A 14,960-nucleotide genomic window follows, 5' to 3' on the forward strand; every position below is an offset into this window, starting at 1 on the left:
ATAATATACTTTATTATTGTACTCTACCACGAGAATAACCACAACATTTTTTATGACAGTTTCAAATCTGGTACGCGCATGACCTGACTGGTACTAGTGAGACAAATAACAATGGTCAGACATGCGTTGATGTTTATGCGATGTACGCCTAGGCTAGGCACTCGCGGATTGTGCTCCTAAAAGTGGCATATTATGCTACTTGCAGTGCTCAAAATTTTGCCAAATTATGCCAAAATTATGCTCACAAAATGACGTAGATTCTGTACATAGAGGCGCGCAATAACGACACCAAATTATGATGTTTTTTTCAAATATACTGTTGTTGTAAATTTATTTGTGCCGTCAGCTGTCAATACTACTATTAGCGTAGCTAAAACACGCATAATTTGCAAGAACATACTACCTAAATTTAATTATTTCTGTAGAAAATACATCATATTTGCTGAATTTTATGAATTTATGCTAAAAAAAGTGCTAAAATTTGCTAATTATGCCGTGGCAGTGCTTGTTTAAAAATTATGCTTGTTTGCTCCAATTATGCTAAAACTTATGCTAGCAAAGTCCGCCAAGGCCTATGTACGCCACATAGGCAAAAACGGCAGCAAAGTTCTGAGGCGCATTCCTTCGGGAAATATTCCAGAATAGTAATACTCGAAATAGACGGTGATCGAGATCTTTTGGGACCTATTCCGTTTCCGATTCTGCTGGCGATAGCAGAAGAAGGTGAACAGAATACGATTTACTCGGAATAAGCAGAATATGCGTTCTTTTGGGATAGTTTTGGCGCGAAATCTTTAGGGGCCGACCGCCTTAGATTCGCCCCAGATCGTTTGTAAACCGCGTTTACGGCGTGTGCGCAGGTACAATAGTTCTTAGGTCACCTCCGCCACCAGTACTCGTCTTTAGTTGTGTTTTTTGGGGAATTGATATTCTGTTTATTCTGTGTACATGCATTCTGTTATTCTTTAATCGGAATAAGTATAGCCAGAATAATCTCAAAAGAATGCGCCACTGATTTCTCCATACCAAGATTGTTTTTCTCGATACAGAACGATCAAGGCCGGCTAATTATAGCAACTATTATAATATTTAGTTATCTTGATTAATTGATTTATTAATTGATTTATTTTTTTAATTGGTTTAATTTATTATTTATATTGATTGATTGATTGATTGATTTAGATATAGCACTTTCTATTCAGTCATGTCACTGCAAAACAGAAGACTTATAATAGATAGTCTGAATGGGTTTAACCGACTAGCGACAAAGAGCGAAAAATTTAATTAACTAACCGACAAAGTAATTCAATTTTAACTGACTACCGACATGTGGACCCTCAAATTCATACGCCACAAAGAGCGAAAAATATAACTGACACAAAGAGCGAAAAATATAACTGACAACCGACAAAGTGATAAAATTTTAAATGAATACTAGCCTGCGTAGCAGGCGTCTGAGTAGTTTTTGTAGCGCGCGCATGGGAGAAACGCGAAAGGCGTGAGAGGGCCACGATTTTTTCTCGCGCGGCCTTCTCGCGATCGCGCACTCTTTTAAACGCGCTGAAAACTGCACAGACGCCTGCTACGCAGGCTAATTGAATACCGACACGAGGACACCTAATTCAGACCCTCTTAATAGTGCTAAGCTGCTTATTTGCACATTGCATAATAATAATTAAATTATTGATCACAGTGACAAACGATAATTAATGTCAAGTTTCCACAACACACAAACTAATGTAGGAGTCAATCGATTATAAAAAGCCTAAATGATTGCAATGTTCTGATAAAATCAAGAAGAACCTTTAAAAAAAGGAACACTTATGTTAGTTTTTTGTGTGTCCTAGCAGGACCTGCTTTGAAAAGCAGACACGTACGATAATTTCAAAATTACTTACTTTCTTCTCCTTTGCACGCAAAAAATAACACGTTTACCCTGATGCTGATTTTGGGCTGAACTTATAACATGCAGAAGTCTTCAATCGTTGTTGAGGCAGGTAAGGAGTAATGTCTCAACGATGTTCGTTTGACACCAGATCGGACCCGACCAGGTCATTGTCAGTGATTATATAATTATACAGCAGATATAAATAAATGTTTTGTCAAAACAATAGCTTTGTAGCGTATCGCGTTTTCGCAAATGAGTTATTACGAATTGTTATTTCGCTTCATAAAAAGAAATCATTTTAGATGTCACAAGCACGTCTGAAAATTTCATTCGGAACATCACAAATTTCAAAACGCTTTATCTCCTAAACGAATCACTGAATCGATACCAAAACTTGTATCGCAGTTTATGTTCATTATTGCTAGAATATATGAGAAGAATAGCTTTGTAGAGTTAAAAGTTTAGATTTTATACGCTACCAAGCAGCGAGTATGAGCACGTCTACTCCATTTATGCTTAAAAAAGTATCACGGGGATCTTGTGTTATTTGTAAAACTAAAAAAAAAAACGTTTCAGTGTTAACGGAAACCTTTACATAACGGGCCAGGTTCGTTATTAATTACCATCTAGTGTACTAAAACTGTCGACGAGTGTCTCTAGAAAGGGTTGAAATGAATTACAACTCGCAAAATTCCGCCGAATTTTTCAAGTTTTCGCCAGGTTCTCGCATTTTTGTTTCCAAAATACGCTAGAAACAATCATGATTTGTTTTCTTTTTAAGTAGAGTTATTATATAACAGTTTCGACAAAAAACAATCAAAATCCCCTTGAAGACCCTTTAAGCGCCGGTACGGAAAACTCTCAACGGTTTTTCGCTGTTTTTCGTAGTTTAATCTATTCACCACCCTCTCGTGTGATTAGCGTATGTATGCAGCTAATGTCCTATTGTTGAGTGCACATATCAAGAGACGTAAAGCCGATGTTATGCAATTCGGCTGACCTCGAGGACGGTAGAATTTCGCAAGGAGGACTGGGCCGATGTCGACGTTCTTTCAACGTTAAGAGCCGGCGTGTATGAACGGAGGACGGCTTCGTTAGTGGATCAATAATTCCTTTGCCCAAAACATGCGAAGAAAAACATTTGGCGCTTCTAGCCCAAAGTCTGGGACCAGAAAGCACTATTTTCATTCACAGGGTACAAATTCCAAGTGAATTTTTTGTAGAAACACAAGCAAGAAAGTTCATAATTTCACGCACGTGGCTTCGCCATCAGCGTTTATGCAAAGCACCACAGCAAATATATTCGCAACCGCAAATAAAACTTGACTTCTTTACTTTTTATCAGTACCAAACCAAGAATACCATAAAGGACCACCTAACAAAGTAACAGAATTACAAAAATATGAGATTTTTCATACAAAAAGCACTCCCGTTCACTGGTGGACGGCAAAACTCTACTTCTCACGTCCTCGACAACAGCTGGACGGAGCTGGACGGCAATGTGCGTGGAGCGGGCGTGCGCAATATAGGCTACACGCGAAAAATTACTTCCGGTCAGCCGTCCTCGAGGTCAGCCGTCCAGGTATCTTAGGGCCTGTTTACATGGAAGGCGGGTGCCCCGGCTAACCGAGTTACCCGGCTAACCGAGCTACCCTGGGCGAGCCAACTTTTCATACGTTTCTTAAGAAAACGTATTGAAGCCTTTACATGCTAGAAGGGTAACCCGCCTTGCCGGGGCACTCGGTCTACTTGCCCGGGGCACCCTTCTAGGCGGGATAGCTTTTTGCCATGTAAACGGTTATGCCCGAGCTATCCCGGCTTGCCGGGATAAGTTTTCGCGCGTGTTTTTAAACTAAATTTGAAGTTAATGGCATAAAATGTATAAATTCTGGACCCAAACAGTGCTATTTGATCAAAATTAGTTTTATCAGTCGGCTGGAAATATTTCTTTAAGCAACAGCTAATTAATTCGAAATTTTCGTGGGAATGATTATCCTAATTCACGACACAACAAATTTCATTTCAATTTGGCGGCCAAATACTGTTGAATTTCGATTGAATTTCGTCAAAAATGAACGCAGTAAATTTCTGAGAACTTGCACATCAAATTAAAATAAGTTCGAAGACGAAAAGCCTTGATTATTCAGTAAAAAGTCATATTTTTCTTCAATCATTTGGAGCTACATTGTTTTCCCACGCCGTGACACGCTTCAATGACTCTGTCTCATCTCGGGTAGAAGGGCTGTGAATTCTGCATGTAAAGGCGGGCTAGGTTTTATCCCTTCTAGCCGGGTAACTCGGTTAGCCGGGGCACCCTCCCTCCATGTAAACAGGCCCTTAAAGTCCCTAATAGCTATCGGACAGTTGCAAGTCCTACTTCAGTATTAATAGTCCTTAAAGCGCTTTGTTACAGTACGGGAAATATAGCAAAAGTTATCGGCAATGAGATAATGATAAAAAGAATACCTATGCTAACTTAATTGCTAAGTTAGTATGAAAATTTCTTTAGCCTCAGTGGATTAATTAGTACCTAAATCGGTAGGACTAGTTCCAACATTTTACAACTAAACATTTTACATTTCCTATACTTTAGCAGAAAAATTCTCGATAAACATAGGCTTTAATAGTAAACTAATAATAATCGAGGCAAAAGTCAGATGACGAGAGAAATTATCTTAATGAGGAAGCTTTTTATCTCTTTTTTGCATTCTCTTGCAAGAACGCACTGAAATATGCGAGATAAACTTCCATTCGAAGCTTTTGAGAAAAGAGAAAAGGTTAGCAGTTTAAAAAAAAAGGAACGGGCTACTGGATATAGATTTTACTGTATCATGTAAAGAGTATTATCTAACCTAATATTATACATGGGCAACGGTTAAGTTGTAAATATCAGTATAACAAAGCTTACAGTGCTGAGCCTTTGTTTTACTTGCTTGTCCAGGTAAACCATGTAATACGTGTTTACACCTTATTGCAGTAACGTTGTCATATTAAAAAGAAAAATGAAAAAGCCAAATAGGATCGAATAAATTAGCTTAATCAGCAAAGCCGAATACATTTACAGGAAACACGCGAGATTATATCTGTACACATATTAATCGTGTTATAAGATTAATAGATTTATGTTTTATTTTAAGGCGTTTTGAAGCCGTTTCATCGGACAAATTTCAAGTATATAGTTGTAATACCTAATTTATTCCTATTTGCATTTCCCAACTTGCTTTTTTCTATGCCAACGCTATTACAATAAAGTGTGTATGTAAAATTAAATTTAAATGCTCACTGTAATAAAATCAGTATCAAGTGATGGTCTATTTTATTTCAAAAAGTAATAGTAAGCCTCACTACCTGCTGCAAAAGGGCTTTCATACTTTGACTTGAGATGACGTGACATTTCAGCCTTTTGGTTGAGCTTTCCTGAAAAGAGTGAAAAGAGAGTGAATATGTTGCAGTTAATTTTTGATATCAGTTAATTTTTTATTTTAACGAGTTAGTTTTTTCTTACTAGTTGATATTTTTAACTAGTTAAATAATGGGGTTAGGGTTAAGGGATCATATATTTTAAAAAAATAGTGGTTCACCCAACGTTTCCTACGTGGCAAAGTGGATAAGGGGTTGGACAGCAAATCCAGAGGTTGAGGGTTCAAATCCAGTGCAGGTTAGTAAAAAAGAAAAAAAAATAAATTATAGTACTTAGGAGAGGGGGATAATAGCAGATAGTAGGGGAGGGTTAGTAAGGATGGGGGGGGGGGGTATGAGATATCAAGGGAGGGGAGGTGTTCTACTTTTTCTACTTATTAACCTAGAATAAAAAAAAACTAGTTAGAAAAAAACTAACTAGTTAAAATAAAAAATTAACTGAGATCAAAAATTAACTGCAACATATATATTTATTCATTTTTCTTGTTAATACATTGCCTCATCACTTTGTTTTAAAGCAAAATATTCAAGCAACGTAAACAAAACAAAACGCTTGATTCCAGTTGAGGCAATCAAATAAAAATAACTTCCTTTGAGTTCATTCTATTATTGTCATCTGAGCTCACTCCATACCCCACAGTTATGTTGTCAACGTTGTAAGAATCACAATGATAATGAAATCCTGTTTGGTTGAAGTAATAAATAATGAATATCCAACTAGTCCGGCCTTGCTGTATCAATATTTGCTTCTTATATAATTATGTCAGTAATATGAACTAAATTCAAAAATCAATTCCAGTGTTTTTGAATTTCGTTTTAATGTCTTTCTGGAAAAAAGTTGGTCCGTGGATTTTTTTAATATGATCAGTTATATGAACATTAAATCAGGCCAAAGTCTTCGTAGTATACTTTTGTGTAGTTTTTATTGAATGGCTTCCAAAATCGCCGCTCCTAAAATTTGCATTCAAAGGCTAGTGTTATTACTTAAGGCATTTCGTACTTGGAGACTACTTGGTATATAGGTAGTTCTCCTGCTGATGCATTCAAAAGTATATGTTTTTCAATTTTATTAAGTTTTTGATATTTACAGTAAGCAGTCTATTCCATGTAAATTAATAATTACATTTCAGTTCCTGTGAATACATATACAATCAACAGTCTTCTCCACTGCAGTTCACTAGTTAACTATTCTACTATGAAAAGTATCACAACGCGGTCTCCTGGTCTAATGTTTTCGCAAAGCGTTTGGAGGTTGTCGGTATATTCTCTTTGCATTTTCGCTGTGGCGGCTTCAAATGGTAAAATCTAAAATTTATTAGTTAAATGTAAAGAAAAATACATTTTTTTAACTATAGACATAGATATTGACAAAAGGCGGTATTTAAACACTTTATTTAAACTATGCCTGTACTTTAGAGAGAAACTCTGTTTTCGGTAACTTTAAATTTCATCTAAATTCAGTTTTACATGTATAGTCAATCATTTATAGTTTGGAATCAAAACAGGTGAAAACCTCTTTTTGTTGTTTTATATTCAGATTGCATTTATCTGTTTGCTAAAACTCACTTTTTGTACTAAAATATCATGACAAATTAGTAAGTGAAGCGATCGGAGAGTCATAAACTAACGTAACATAAGTGAAACCTACCGATAACGTTAACTCGAACCAAAAGTCGTGTCCTTTGGATTTGCCTAACGAACTACTAAAGTCTTACCCCCGATTTCTTAAACCAGTTTTCGTTTCCTCTGGAGGTTCACAAAATCGAGCATCCAATCTTTTGTATTTTTTTTTTCATTGTAACAGTTCTAGTGAATAGATTTCCATAAAAAGTAGGCTAACTTCGTTTGGGCGTACTTCCATTGGGGTAACATACATGGAAGAACCTAAAAACGACGAGTTGGTTTCATAGAGCAAGATATTGTTAAAATTTTAATGTTTTACAAACATTCGCTTTCAAACAGTGTTCTAATTCCTCCTTGTTGTCCAAGCCAACCTAGCCACAGACGACTGCCGCGCGTTGCAATTCAAACTACCAGTTTATAATCGAAAGCTAGTGGGTCATGTGATTAAGAGCATGTTGGTGAAATCAGAGATTGGATGCGAAGCAAACTGTTTTAAGGAAGATAACTGTATGTCCATGAACCTTGGACAACTGGAAGACGGAAAACACGTTTGTGAGCTGAGTAGTTCAGATCACGACTTGCATCCTGAAGACCTGAAACATCAGATGGAATTCATCTACAGACCTGTACTGGTTAGTGAACGACCCTCATTACATTGTTAACCAAGAAACAATTATAAAACACGAGTAAATTATATTTAGTCGAAGGCAGTTGCTTGATTCTATCTTTAAGCTTGTTGAACATATACACACATATTAATCTAAGATTTCACGTTTAATACCTCACATGGGCAAACTGCACTCAATCTTTTTCTTGTTTATCACATGATAAATATGACTTTGACAATAAGAATACTTTGAAAATTAGGCTGTATAGCTGGAACATCACGTGGTAATTATTTATTCTTAAAAGCTGAGGTCCCTCATAGACGAATATCACCCTGAGCAAATTCTCGGTCCCAATTTAAGCTTAGAGTCCTTTTGTCAACTCGCCAAGCTGTTAAACGCCAAAGTAATTCTGTCGGCGTTCAGTGCTATTCAATGTAATAATTTATTTAACAGTTTTCTTGGGATGAAAACTACACTGGGTGGAGAAATCGCAAAATTGGAAAAATTGGGGAATATCACCTCGGGGATCACGTAATGTGTCAATCGCGTGGCGAAAAGTATAACCTACGATATCAAGGGTCATTAAGTCAATATGCTGAATATCTTTTAAAGTTCAAATGGCATATCATGGCAAGTTTGGCAAGAGAAAAGGGCAGAAACAGTACATTATTGCACAAAACATGTCAAAAACGAGCTATAGCCCATTTGTAAAAATAATGTTTACGAAGGAAAACTGGGAACGTAAAAATTAAACTTAATAAAAAAGAACAACCTTAGAATGATTTTGCATGCACTGATAACATGCTCCAGTTTCCCCCGAAATTAGCCTCTCTAATTTACTTTTAAACTTTTTTAACAGAACCATTGTTCAAGCAGCCCGTGCCCTCTAACTCGTCGATGTCAAACAGGATTTACTGACAAAGGATACCGTTGTATCGCCTCGAAAGAATCCGCAAAAGAGAACGACTACAAAATTGGTAAAACAAAGTTATATAATCTTTGTATTATGCAATAATTGTATGCTCCTATATCGTAACAAATGTACGTACATTTGTAAGTGTATTTCACTCTGGCTGGCAACGTTCAACGTTTTGGCAACGTTCTCTGCGGTTAAGTACCCAAGAACATGAATGAGTTGCCGTTTAAGTGTGAGCTGGCAGAAAACGTTTGGGTCAATTTTTGTCTGTTTTTGACAAACATTTTGACTGAGCTGTTTGACATTTGTAATGTTTTGGTTCATACTCGTTTTCGTATTTGAAATGTACGGCCATCAGTAATCAGCAACTAACGACAATGCTAGCCTTGGAGGCACAAGTAAAGTCGAACAGACAAATCACCATATAGGAGCTTGATGAATTCAGTCAGTCTTAATAAATTCAGTCTAAGATGAAACTTACTTTTTTAAAAAATGAGAATGAGAGTAGTTATCAAAATAAATCACGTGATGAATTTCTTTTTAGATTTCGATGAGCGCGCAACTCGCGATCACTCTTGTCACACCGCCGCTGACTGCATCAACTAACTGCTCCTGTCGTTCGAGTTAAAACGGAACGGGAATTAACTGCACAAGTAAAAATATTTCATACTTGATTTGATTCAGTGATAAAATTCGCCCTCAGAAGAACAAGTAAATTCATACACCCAACGTGCTACTAGGTGGTTTAAAAAAGGCCAATTATTGAGCCGATATCCCTGACAAAATTTTTTTATTGGTTTTGACGTCGTATGACATCACTAGGTCCGCCATCTTGTTCATCTTGTACCAATCGTGCACTTTTGAATAGGAAAACTGTAAAAATGTGGAACTAAGTTAGTTGAAATTTGGCTTAACCTGTTATAAAAATGCGGTTGCCATGGCAATACCAGTAGTCATGGATACACAGTTGACAAATTAAAATGTCGCCGAAAAATGAATGAACAGCCACCGAACGTTTTAGAATCACATACTTAATTCCCTTTTCGAATATTTGAAAAGAAATTAAACCGACGGTGGGGTGGCATCCCATGCACTTTTCACCAACGTAACCTGTTATTAAACTCCTACAAACGCTGTTTAGGCTCGAGTTATTAAATAAGGCGTGTCGAAAACGGCCACTGCAGTGGTTAAAGAAACAAACATGCAGCTCACTTGTGAGAATCGTAGAACATGGCAATCTAATCTGATCCTTTCTACTCCATTTTGAAGCATAGCTATAGGCCATTGAAAAACCTCCTCAATCCCTGGACAGGCGTTCCATCTGCGTTCAGGTGTACTTCTTCAGCTGCATAATTCGTTCCGTATTCCTCCTCCAGCTGTGCTAGCCTGGCGAGGGAAAAAGTGGTTGAGCATTCATTAGTACTATTTTAGAGACCTAAACACTGCAGGTCATAGAAAATTAAGTTTTCAAATAGCACACGTACAGATTATTCCCTCCTGAAGTAGTAACAATTACAAGTCACCACACACCTTTAACTTAAACAGATCTGTTGAAGCTTCACCGGTCTGTTACAGGGGAGTCTGGCATCCAGTAAAGTGCAATCAATCTCTGAATTAAATAATTCAACCAGGGGCGGATCCAGGAATTCCTGGAAAAGGGGGCTTGTACACCTTTAATAGGTTTCGACGTTATGGGCGTAGATAGCGAGTGCTGCTTGCGCGATCTTGCAGGGGGGTCGAGGAGCATGCCCCCCGTAAAAATTTCAGTTCCGATTTTATCCTCTAAAACTCCATTTCTAGCATTCTCGGGACTCGAAAACCGTTTGTGAAGGTATGATGTAAAATCCGGAGGTTACCTTATTTTTCAACCAGAAAACCAAAATAAATAACGCATAATTAAAAGGGGCAGCATTAACAACGATAGTTATTTGTCGTTTTTCCATTATGCCTCGTTTATCAAACAATGTAGCCTGAAAGAAGAGTCTTCTTGGATGAGTTATTACCAAGCACTCGCATATATCTCTCATCTACCTCGGGTTTCTCAGAGTAATGCACAGCAATAACAGCGAGATCTGAGAAGCGCTCTTAAGACAGTTTCATGAGCGAAAAGGACTGCTCAGCTTCCGTGCTACTGATTTGTAGGGTGCACGCAATGAGGAGAAGACGATGGATGTTTGGAGAAGTATTCTCGTCACAGGCACCAAGTGCTAAAAAAAGATTTCTAGGAAGTTCCTTCTTTGCCGACTGCCACTTAGCTTGCCATCTTCGCAAACTAAAGAAACGATTTACTCACCACTCAGTTCAAGATGATGCCGCAAAAGACTCACTTTGTTAAAGAATTTCTCGGGAACCGACTCTATTCTAGTTGTTGCTCTTATTGGACAGTCGCGAAATGTACATTATCTTTTCTTAACTTGACAATCAGTCAATTAATGTAAGTGAAACACCTACGTCAAACACATAAAAAATGCTGCTCAAAAGGGGGGGGCAGCCCCCTCAACCCCTCCCCTGGATCCGCCTCTCTCAACACTCATTATGTGCTCACATCGTATATTTGTAAAGGTTTACTAGTCAGTATCTGACCATTTAAAACATACAATGCCGACAAAAATCAGAGAGTAATCTAATTATTTTTCTTTGCTTTATTACGTTGTTGCCAGTTTCATTTTCATATATCTCTAAATACTACCATGACGTGATATTAATTTATGTTTATTTACCTTTTTGGACAGATGTCGATGAATGCATTAATGGGGACCATGACTGTCATTTGAATGCAAACTGTATCAACACCGCTGGATCATTTCACTGCACTTGTCAGCCGGGTTACACTGGAGATGGACGCTTGTGCTCAGGTAAAAAATTTCCTTCTCGGTAAATGTAATTTATCTTAATTCATATAATTTTCGCTTTATGAAAGGTCTTGTTGAATTAGCAAAGAGTGAAAACTTTCCTTTGGGCTTTGACCCTTCCCTTGACAACGCGCCACAATCCACCCTCCCACAGCGACCAAAAGCCGCGCGCGTTCGCAGGTTCTGCGCAATTCCCACCAAAATTCTCCATACAAAGTCTTAAATTTTCCGAAAACTTCCGCTTAAAGCCAAAAGTTAACGCCGTCCCTGGAAAGTTAAGGTTTATACGCTGCTTATGCATTGGAAATTTGATAATTGATCTCCACTAAGTTTCCCAGCTTGAGATTTGCTGTCACCGTACTATTTCTATAACAATTTCCTATAGAAGTTTGCACACTTTCTAGTCAAATCTTAAGAAAAGTTCGAGGCGCTGAAAACCGGACATGACGTCATTTTTTCGTTTCACCGCTGTGAAATTCCTCGCCCCCAAAACACGTAAAAACGACTGGGTACGAGTCTGTGAAAAGTTTCTTTAATTTTATTGTTGTTTCAGTCTTTTCAGCAGGACACAGTATTGCCAATTCAAACAGTTCCTTACATACTGTGAAAATGATTATTTGTCTCCTTACCATGCCTGCCACAGGCGTTTCTCGGACCCTTTTCTCTTTCGAGGCTACGCCACTTATTTACCAATGATCGAGAATTCTGGGCGGCATCATTTGATGAAGATTTGGCTACTTCTTCTTACTTGATAAGTTACTCCATTGAAAAATTATTTTGCACCAAAACATGATTTCGCGCGGCAAAAGCAACGGCTTAGTCAACAAGCAGCTCGCTGGAAGCAATTATGCGATAGGTCGCAACCAAAACCCTAAGTGCAACGAGTCGTTACCATACTTAGCAATACTTAACAGCATGAACAATATGTATCATCATAAAGTACTGGTATGTGTTTATTTCAGAAAAATTAAAAAAGATCAGCGATGCTTCCGTTTGCTTTGGAGCTCGAGATGACACATACGGGACTTTTAACATCAAAGAAAGCGGCCTCGTCTACACGTTCAAACTTGTTCACAGGAATGGTTCCTTAATCTGTAACACGGACTACCCATCATCCTACTGGGGCTGTGACTACCCATTGTATGGAGACGAGAGGCTACTGACCGTCATAACGTACCCAAATAAGACTGCTCTGTTGCTTGCCGATTATCTAAGGGATGATTCTGGTAGTTGTGGAAACAAGTATTATTTATATAAGATTGTTGGGATTGGTATTAATTCACCAGAACTTGTGTTTAACAGCCTTCCCACCCCACTGTCAGTGTCTGTTGGCCAAGAGTTTCACATTTGGTATGGACAAGACTTGAAAGATTGCACCGAGAACAATAACGCCGGGATGACCTGCGCTGATGTCTATGCGTGGTATGCTTGAGAAGCGCATATATGAAGTACCAATTTTTAATGCTTTCATTTTAGTCGGGAACGCGAGTCCGAAATACCGGACTTAAAGTTGTTGTTGTTACATCTGTAGCATTTAACGCAGGTATTTTCTTTTTTTAATATGGAAATGAATTAGGAAAAAAACTCTCGATAATTAGCCGAGACATTGTCCCTTTAACAACCTGTGTTTTATATGCACGAGTATTCGCAGTTGATACAGTCTTTGGATCAAATTCTCAATTGTGCCAAGCCCGTTATTTACACCTTGTGTAGACTTCAGACTTTTTTTACTATTTGCACTAATTAACAAAAAAAATAAAAAAATAAATTACACATAAGAGAATTAAATACATAAATAGAAGAAAACATATATACAATAAAAATTAAACGAAAAAAAAGTGCTCAGTGGCAAAACAAGCTTAATCTTTCGAGGTGGTCACTGACACATACAAACAACAATCAAGACATATCTTATATAGAACGAGAGATGTTGTCTTAATGACTGAGAGCTCTTTATCTCTCTCTCTCTCTCTTGTTTTTCTTGCATTCTCTTGTAAGAACGCACTGAGAAATGCAAGATATCTTTGCATTCGGAGCTGCTGAGGAGGAGAGTAAAGCCTAGCAGTTATGAAAAGAAAGAAGAAACGCACTATTGGTTACGCAATTCACTGTATCATGAAAAACTTATGATCTAATTAACAATTAGACTACAAGCCCGAGTTTTCTATGAGCAAATAGTCAACGAGGCGCAGCCGAGTTGACTATAGCTCATAGAAAACGAGGGCGAGTAGTCTAATTGTTTTAGTAGAAACTCTAAAGGATTGCAGTCCAAAACCTACAATATTGTGCACTTTGAAGACAAAAATCAAGAAAATTTACCGCTAAAAGAGCTACTCGCGCGCGACTGTTTTCTATCGGCGAATAGAAAACAGTGGGAAAACCAATCAGATTCGCGGATTTCCAATAGAACACAGCTGAGTTTCTACTAATCTAATTTAATACTATGCATGATCAATGGTTGCGTTGTACATATTAGCACAATATACAACGTAGCTCACTTTGCTGATCGTTTGTTTTCCTCGCTTGTCCAGGTAAACTATGCAATGCGTGTTTATAAGTACAAATAACAATCATCCTGCAAAATGCTAATTGTACTGTTATTGATATAGGTATCAGATAAGTTCTCTGTTTGCCACGTTTGTCAGCTTTAAGACATAAACTAGAAATGTCACGTGTGTTTAAATAGCCTGGATCGATTAAACCGGGAAAGTCTATAGTTTTATTAACTTTGTTTGTTAATACATTCTCGTACTACTTTGTTTAAAGCAATATATTCAAGGAACTTAAACAAACCACGAAAAGCTTGATTCCAGTAGAGATGATCAAATAAGAATCATTGCTTTCCAATATATTATTGTAATCTGTGATTCCCTCCCATTGTTTTAACTTATACAGAACTTAAATTACGTTTGTTGACACAAAAATCATTATGTGCAACGAGGTAAGAATCACAATGATAATGAAATCTTTTTTGGTCGAAGCAATAAATAATGAATATCTAACTTGTCCTTGCTGTATCAATATTTACTTCTTATTATCTCAGTAACACAAACAATAAAGCAAAGCGAAGTCTTGGTAATATACTTTTCTGTAGTTTCAATGAGTTGCCACCAAAATCGTTCAAAGCCATAACCACTATGAAGTGTTATTGCTTACGGCATCCTGTTGCCTTGGGGACTCCTTGGTACATTAAGATAGGTCTCTTGTTGATGCGTTGAAAAGTATATGTTTTTCAATATTATTAAGCTTTCGAGATCACAGTGAGCTGTTTATTCATTGTAAATTATTGATTACATTTCAGTTCCTTTGAGTTACATATACAATTAACAGTCTTATCCACCGCAGTTCACCAGTCAACTTTTCTACTATGCAGAGTATCACTAGGCAGTCTCCTGGTCTAATGTTTTCTCAAAGTGTTTGGAAGATGTCGGTTTACTGTATTTGGATTTTCGTTCTGGAGACTTCAAATGGTAAAATCTGGAATTTACTAGTAAATTTAATCAGAACCAAAATTTTTGACTATGCCAGTACTTATGTTTCTCTACCGAAGAAATAGAGAAACTTTGTTTTCGGTAGCTTAAAGTTTTATCTAAATTCGGTTTTACATATTACATTTATAGTCAATCATTTAATAGTTCGGAGTCTGAACAGGT

General features: G+C 37.3%; 1 protein-coding gene across 2 annotated transcripts in view; it reads left to right on the plus strand.

Annotated features, from left to right (window-relative positions):
* Positions 1-14,646: 14,646 nt before the first annotated feature.
* Positions 14,647-14,960, plus strand: part of LOC144658185 (uncharacterized) — a 28,685-nt gene continuing 28,371 nt past the window's right edge. For both annotated transcript variants that reach the window (XM_078518543.1, XM_078518545.1), the window contains exon 1: positions 14,647-14,777. In XM_078518543.1, coding sequence (XP_078374669.1) covers positions 14,675-14,777 — 103 coding nt within the window. In that variant the 5' untranslated portion in view covers positions 14,647-14,674. The remainder of the gene's footprint in view (positions 14,778-14,960) is intronic.

This window comes from Oculina patagonica, chromosome 6 (assembly GCF_052425735.1).
Source record: "Oculina patagonica isolate OP01 chromosome 6, crgOcupat, whole genome shotgun sequence".
NCBI classification, from domain to species: domain Eukaryota; kingdom Metazoa; phylum Cnidaria; class Anthozoa; order Scleractinia; family Oculinidae; genus Oculina; species Oculina patagonica.